This window comes from Chrysochloris asiatica, unplaced genomic scaffold (genome assembly GCF_000296735.1).
Source record: "Chrysochloris asiatica unplaced genomic scaffold, ChrAsi1.0 scaffold00007, whole genome shotgun sequence".
Classification (NCBI taxonomy): Eukaryota; Metazoa; Chordata; class Mammalia; order Afrosoricida; family Chrysochloridae; genus Chrysochloris; species Chrysochloris asiatica.
Genome location: NW_006408525.1, coordinates 23241445 through 23249337, shown reverse-complemented (window position 1 = coordinate 23249337; position 7893 = coordinate 23241445). Strand labels below are relative to the sequence as shown.

General features: G+C 45.7%; 1 protein-coding gene across 1 annotated transcript in view; it reads left to right on the top strand.

The window, feature by feature from the left end:
- The window catches only part of TBX21 (T-box 21), a 13775-nt gene extending 9742 nt beyond the window's left edge, over positions 1 to 4033 (top strand). The window contains exons 2-6 of the mRNA XM_006832523.1: positions 1219 to 1373; positions 2145 to 2266; positions 2835 to 2993; positions 3098 to 3159; positions 3427 to 4033. Of these exons, the coding sequence (XP_006832586.1) occupies positions 1219 to 1373; positions 2145 to 2266; positions 2835 to 2993; positions 3098 to 3159; positions 3427 to 4033 (1105 nt within the window). The remainder of the gene's footprint in view (positions 1 to 1218; positions 1374 to 2144; positions 2267 to 2834; positions 2994 to 3097; positions 3160 to 3426) is intronic.
- Positions 4034 to 7893: the final 3860 nt, after the last annotated feature.

Sequence of the window (7893 nt, the reverse complement as noted above, 5' to 3'; positions counted from 1 at the left end):
TGGTGATAGTGGAGGTGATGGTGATAGTGGAGGTGATGGTGGTGATAGTGGAGGTGATGATGGTGATAGTGGAGGTGATGGTGATAGTGGAGGTGGTGATGGTGGTGATGCTGCTGCTGTGTAAGTTGTAATGAGGATGGTAATGAGGTTAGTGATGGCGGAAGTGATCGAGATGGTCTTGGTGTGGAAGTGTTTCTTTACCTTAGTCCATTCCTCTGGACTAATGTAGGAATGGCGACAAATGCTGGGTCCCACTCCAAAACATCCTCTATTTCCTCCTAGAACCAGACCTGTGAGCATAAAGACCCCTCTTTAGGTGGATGGGGCATTCTCTGAAATCCCAGCCTCGGGATAGGTCAGACCACAGACATCAGACCCAGAAGGAGGGGAAAGGAGGGTGGTGTGGGAGGGTGCCGTGGAGCTAAGGGTGAGCCAGCACAGTGACAGCCACTGTGGAGAGGACGAATGAGGAACTGAGGCCAGACCAGGGCTTGGAGACTGAGACATGAGGTCCTGTAAGGAATTATCAGTGGATAATTATCAGTGGTAGTGGCTTAGCGCTCTCCTACGAAGCAAACTAAGGTTTGAGACAGTGCCATGTTGGTAAATAGTTACGAATTAGTCTTCTAAACAACAACGAGAGAATTAAAAACCTTGATTTGTAATGTTGGCTGATTTCTGTGGTGTAAATACTGCTACCATGGCTGACTTCAAGCCACGACTTCAGTGATATGGCTGAACATGTCCCTGGGAAGAGTGGTTTTCCATTATGTTGCCATTTTACCTAGATTCAATAACTATAAATAACCTCAAGAGCTTAGATAAATAATTGGTAGCAATGGCTTTTGAGTATTTATTACCTTGGTTTTAAATATATTAGATCTCATTGTAAGTTGGAGTCCTGGTGTGGCACAGTGGGTTAACGCACTGGAATGCAAAGTTGGTTTGAACCCCAAAGTCGATGGTTCAAACTCACCAGCTGCTCCTTAGAAAATCTATACAGGGTCGCTATGGGTCGGAACCGACTCACTGGCACTTAACAACAACAACAATTGTATGTTTCTATAACATACTTATAATTAGGGCTGTGTCTACCCACTGGCTTGCATACTTCCTGAACATTTTACAGTTGATTCTCGTGAGTCAGGGGCAGCCAACTTCAGCACACTACTGACTGTGAAGCTGATGGCATATTGGTGAGCTTTCTCTTCTCCCCAGGAGGATGTTCCCATTCCTGTCATTTACTGTGGCTGGGTTGGAGCCCACCAGCCATTACCGGATGTTCGTGGACGTGGTCTTGGTGGACCAGCACCACTGGCGGTATCAGAGTGGCAAGTGGGTACAATGCGGAAAGGCGGAGGGCAGCATGCCAGGTATGTGGCTTTCCGAAGTTGGGTGGGAGCTTTGTTTTCTCTAGCCTGGGGCGCCCCCTGGTGGGTCCAGGAGGAATCCTCAAACCCCAGCCCAATTGAATTTTCCGGTTCCACCTGGTATCACCCCAGCCAATCCCACCTCCCATTTCTGTTTTTTTGTTGCTGCTGCTTCTTTTCACTTTTGCTGTAACCTGTTGTATTAGCTTCCTAAGACATGAATGGCTTAAAATGGCAGACGTGCATTGTCTCAAGGTTGTGGAGGCTAGAAATCTGAATCAAGGTTTTGGCAGGGCCATGTTTCCAAAGCTCTAGGGGAGAATCCTTCCTTGACTCTTTCTGTCATCTTTCAGCTCCCTGGAAGTCGTTGGTGTTCCTTGGCCTGTAGATGCTTCATTCTGATCTCTGTTTTGTCACCATATGACCTCCTCTCTGGGTCTCTGTGTCTCTGTGTCTCTCCTTCTCTTCTTAGAAGGACACCAGCCATTGGGTTAGGCCCCATCCTAATCCAGTATGACCTCCTTGTACACTGATTACATCTACAAAGACCTTATTTCCAAATAAGGTCACATTCACAAGTATCAAAGGTTAGAACTTAACTGTTTGAGTGATTGCAGTTGAACACTTCTGCCCACACCTCTGCTGTCCTGTCCCCTCTGGTCCTCCTCCTGCATCCCTCTTACATCCCCTCAGAAAATTAAGAACAGGCAAAGCCCCGCATCACCAGGAGCCTGGTCCTGTGGGCTGCATGCCAAAAGGATGAACTGTCCACAGGAAACCGCTTGTATGTTCACCCCGATTCACCAAACACTGGAGCCCACTGGATGCGCCAGGAAGTTTCATTCGGGAAACTGAAGCTCACAAACAACAAGGGAGCCTCCAACAATGTGACCCAGGTAGGACCTCCACCACAGATATGAGTCTGAGGCCCTGAGACCACAGTGAATCTTGATTCTATTCTGTAAATTGACTTCTCTTCCTCTCTGAACACTTCGATTCTTTTCTACCCTTCTTGGGAGGATGATGAGATGAGAGGAAGCTGCATTTCAGGGAGACAGATGACCCTCAGGCAGGGGTCACGTTCAGGCAGACACAGGCCAAGTCAGCCTGGGGGGCTTTGTCCCAGAATCCTGGGCTGCCAAGGCTCATGAAGTGTGAGCCCCAGTGTTTCCACGGAATGAATGCAGAGGGCTCCAGATTGAACAATCCTGTTAAGAACCTAAAAAATGTCCTTAAACCGAAAAGCCCTATTTGTACCAATACCTTGCTTACAATGGACATCTTGGAATAGAAAATGGGAGAAGAGACTAGAATTCGATCTCCAACGAGGCCAGAGACTCTGGAATTGGAAGGACTAGAAGTCACATGGTGGCAGGGCAGGTGGATGTTCCTGCAGCAGGAACAGCAGATTATGGATGGTGCCCTCCCCCTCCCCCCCATACCACACTCTTACTCTCCTTGCAGATGATAGTGCTTCAGTCACTCCACAAGTACCAGCCCCGGTTGCACATCGTCGAGGTGAATGATAGCGAGCCGGAGGCAGCCTGCAACGCATCCAACTCTCATATCTTTACTTTTCAAGAAACACAGTTTATTGCTGTGACGGCCTATCAGAATGCCGAGGTGAGGGCTTCCTGGGGGATGGAAAGGGGGCCACAGTCTTCCCTGGGAGGGAGTTTGGAAGCTCTCTCTACCCAGACTCAGGACTCTCTTTCCCTTCTCTCTAGATAACTCAGCTGAAAATTGATAATAACCCTTTTGCCAAAGGATTTCGGGAGAACTTTGAGTCGTAAGTGCTACTGGGCTCAGTGCATCTTTACAGTGGGCCTTCTCTTGGTCCTTTCTTAGCTTGGAGACCTGCTCTGTGTGTGCCTCCGTGCTGTGTCTTTACTTTATCTCCAGCCTGAGCATATCCTCTTCTGCTCCTAAGGGTGGGACAGGGTTGAGGTGGGTGCTGCAGGGTGGTTAGGCCGGGGAACGAAGATCGGGTAAAGGACATGTAATTGGTAGGCCAGCTCTGCTGTGATTCCCACATTCTTGTTTCCTGTTTCACTAGAATGTATGCATCTGTTGACACCAGCGTACCCTCCCCGCCTGGAACCAACTGTCAATTGCTTGGGGGAGACCACTACTCTTCTCTCCTACCCAACCAGTATCCTGTCCCCAGCCGTTTCTACCCCGACCTTCCTGGCCAGGCCAAGGATGTGGTTCCCCAGCCTTATTGGCTTGGAGCCCCCCGGGACCACAGCTATGAGGCTGTCAGCATGAAACCTACATTCCTGCCCTCCGCCCCTGGGCCCAACTTGTCCTACTACCGAGGTCAGGAAGTCCTGGCACCTGGCACTGCCTGGCCTGTGGCTCCCCAGTACCCTCCCAAGATGGGCCCAGCCAGCTGGTTCCGCCCCATGCGAACTCTGCCCATGGAACCTGGCCCTGGTACTTTGGAGGGCCGGGGGCCAGAGGACCAGGGAACTCCCTCAGTGTGGACTGAGATCACCTCCATTCGGTTAGAATCCAGTGAGTCCGGACTGGGCGAAGGAGACTCTAAGCGGAGGCGTGTGTCCTCCTACCTTTCCAGTGGCGACAGCTCCTCCCCGGCTGGGGCTCCTTCGCCTTTTGATAAGGAAGCGGAAGGCCAGTTTTATAACTATTTCCCCAATTGAACAGGTGACATGGTGAAAGGCACAGAAACTGTATTAGGCTGGAGGATGCCAACCAAGTTAGAAACCAGACTCAGGACTGAGAAGTCCCCAGCTGCCTTTGTCGCTTCTCCGGATAGTAGTTGATTGGGGCCAAGAAGGATTCTGGGATTCACTGCTGCTTCCTGGTCCATGATGAGCTGTGTGAGCTGTGTCCCTGCTCCTTCTTTGGCCCTAACTACAGCCATTTACCTGGTGCTGCTGCTGATTTTAGAGTCCCACCTGGAGAACAGACAACAGAGAAAAAGAAGGCCTTGGACACAGTGGAGTGCTCTTCCTTCAGGTGGGAGAAGGCTGGGACTGGACATTCAGCTCTCTTCCTTTGTAAAGTACCTTCTAGAATTTTTTGTTTGCATGTGTGCTAATCCCTGATCTAAAAATAAATATTCCTGGATTTTATCACAGTCCACCAGCCAGGGTCAAGGAGAGAACTCAGGTGACTTGGGGCAGCTGGCCTAAGCTCTGTCCTCTCTGAAGAATGGGGTTCAGAAGAAGGGGCTGGGAGGTAGGGGATGGTGCCCAAATCAAGAAACAGGGTCTTGTTTGTGGTTGTTGTTGTATGTGTGCGTGTGCTTTTTTTCTTTTTGGAATGGGGAGGCTATTTATTGTACAGAGAGTGGTGTCTGGATGTATTTCTTTTGTCTTCATCACTTTCTGAAAATAAACATGGAACTGTGTGTCCTGCTTCAGTACCTGGGTTGGGGGGAAGTGGAAGGGGTCTTCACTGGGAGTTTTTGTGCCCAAGCTTCTCTTTCGGCTCTTGTTTCTGGGAACTGCCTTGAAACCTGAAAGGGTTTCATCCAGAAGCTGGACTAAGAACACAGCCGCATGTCCTCCCTTCCTACCCCGTGCTCAGGTTGACGATTGATGTCCCCTCTTAAAGGCAGATGTGTGTGTACCGTGACGCAGAGAGTGAGAGCAAGTCCAGAGGACTTGGCTGGGGACCCATGGCCTCTGCAGAGAAAGATGGCACTTGGATCTCTCTTTCCATTTCTTGCAATTTTGGCTTTTCACGTCCATTTCTAGGCTTGTTCAAGCATTGACGGAGTAAATGAAATAGCATTTTTGGAGGTCGAAACATAAACTATCAGCAGTTTCATAGGATTCACTCTAACACAAGTAAAGGGTTTGGAGACAATTCCTGACAAATAGCAAGCACTCAATATTATTGTTATCTCTGTTCTCTACGTCTGCTTCTTTATATACATACTGAAGTAAGTTTGTAAAATGATAATCCTTATTATAAAGAATTCAAACAATTCAGGAAATTATAAAGACAGCAAAATATTACATCACTCATCAGTACTTACCATTAACATGAGATGAGTTAGACGACATAATTTTACAAAATTGGAATCATACCTAAAAATGCTTCAAAGAAGGAGAAAACTATTAAATTGTAATTTACAGAACTTAAGAATGAAAAAATAATCAGACAAAACTCTTAAAATTCTCAACTTGAGAGAAATGTTTCATATGGTTGTATATGCATATCACAAATGGTATTGTTGTTGTTGTTGTTGTTGTTGTTAGGTGCCATTGAGCCGGTACTGACTCATAGCGACCCTATGCACAACAGAACAAAACACTACTTGATCCTGGACCAACCTCACAATTGTTGCCACGCTTGAGCCCATTGATGCTGCCACTTTGACAATCCATCTCACTGGGGGTCTTCCTCTTTTTCTCTGACCTTACCAAACATGATATCTTTCTCCAGCGACTGGTCCCTCCTGACAAATATCCAAAGTATGACATATTGTCAGGCAAATTTGCATTAGGTAAATCTGCTGCACAAGACCTTTTGAAAGTGTTGAAGAGCAAAGATGTCAGCTTGAGGACTAAGGTGCGCCTAACCCAAGCCATGGTATTTTCAATCACCTCATATACATGCAAAAGCTGGACAGTGAGTAAGGAAGACTGTAGAAAAATTGATGCTTTTGAGTTACGATGTTGGAGGAGAATATTGAACGTGTCATGGGTTGCCAAAAGAATCAACAGATCTGTGTTGGAAGAATTGCAGCCAGAGTTATTGCTATTAGATGTTGCCATCTAATAACAATATTAGTTGTTTGGTGCTGACTCAGCAACCCCACGTACACCAGAACAGTCACTGCCTGGTTCTGCACCATCCTCACAATCATTGCTATGTTTGAGCTCATTGTTGCAGTCCTTGTACCAATCAATTTTGTTGGGTCTTCCCCTTTTTCTCTGACCCTCTGCTTTACCAAGCATGATGCACTTTTTCAGGAACTGGCCCCTCCTGATAGCATGTCCAAACTATTGTGATGAAGTCTTGCCATTCTTGCTTCTAAGGAGCATTCTTGCTATACTTCTTCCAAGACAGATTGTTCATCTGGCAGTCCACGGTATATTCAATATTCTTCACCAGCATCATAATTCAAAGGTATCAACTCTTCTTCGGTCTTCCTCATGCATGTGAGGCCACTGAAAATGCCATGACTTGGGTCCAGTGCACCTTAGTTCTCAAAGCGATGTCTTTGCTTGTAAACACTTTAAAGAGTTTTTTTTTTGCAGCAGCAGCTTTGCCCAATACAATGCATCTTTTGATTTCTTGACTACTGCTTCCATGGGCATTTATTATGGTTCCAAGTAAAATTAAATCCTTGAAAATTTCTATCCTTTCTTCGCTTATCATATTGTTGCTCATTAGTCCAGTTGTAAGGATTTTCGTTTCCTTGATGTTGAGATATAATCCACACAGAAGGCTGTAGTCTTCGAATTTCATCAGTAAGTACATCAAGTCCTCTTTGCTTTCAGCAAGCAAGGTTGTGTTATTTTCATAGTTCAGGTTGTTAATGAATCTCCCTCCAATCCTGATGCCACATTCTGCTTCATATAGTTCAGTTTCTCAAATTATTTGCTTATCATATAGCTAAAATAAGTCTGTTGGAAGTATACAATCCTAACATACAACTTTCCTACTTTTAAACCATTTAATATCCCCTGATTTTGTTTGAAGGATTGCCTCTTGTGTTCCAACATTTCTGTTCTTCACACTATTATCCATAATTGGCTATGGGCCACACAGTACAATGCTTTTTCAAGTCAATAAAACACAAGTAAACATCTTTCTGGTATTCTCTGTTTTCAGCCAAGATCCATCTGTCATCAAGAATGACATTCCTCCTTCCATGTCCTCTTCTGAATCCAGCTTGAATTTCTAAGTTCCCTCTTATCTTCAGCAAAGCTTTATTTGCATGTAATATTATTGGTATTGTTTGATAATTTCCATACTCTGTTGTGGATACAAATATGGATCATTTCCAATCAATTGGCTAGGGAGTTGTCTTCCAAATTTCTTGGCAAAGATGACTGAGTGCTTCTAGCCCTGCATTCATTTTTTGAAATATCTCAATTGATATTCTAACAATTTCTGGAGCCTTATAGGAGTCCTGGAGTGGTGCTAATGCACTGGACTGCGAAGTCATTTGAACCACAAGGTCGGTGGTTCAAGATCACCAGCCACTCCTTGGAAACCTTATACAGGGTTGTTATGGGTTGGAACCAACTCGATAGCACTTAACAACAACAACAGTTTCCACAAATGCCTTCATTGTAGTTTGGCTTTTTTCCTTTAGTATGATCAGTTCTTGATCATATGCTACTTCCTGAGATGGTTGAATGCTGACCAATTCTTTTTTGGTGCAGTGTCTCTGTGTTTTCTTTCTATAATTTGTTGATGCTTGCTGTGTCACTCAATATTTTGTCCATGTTGTTGGTGAGTGCCGTTGAGTTGGTTCCAACCCACAGCAACCCTGTATAGGGTTTCCAAGGAGTGTCTGGTGAACTTGAACTGCTGA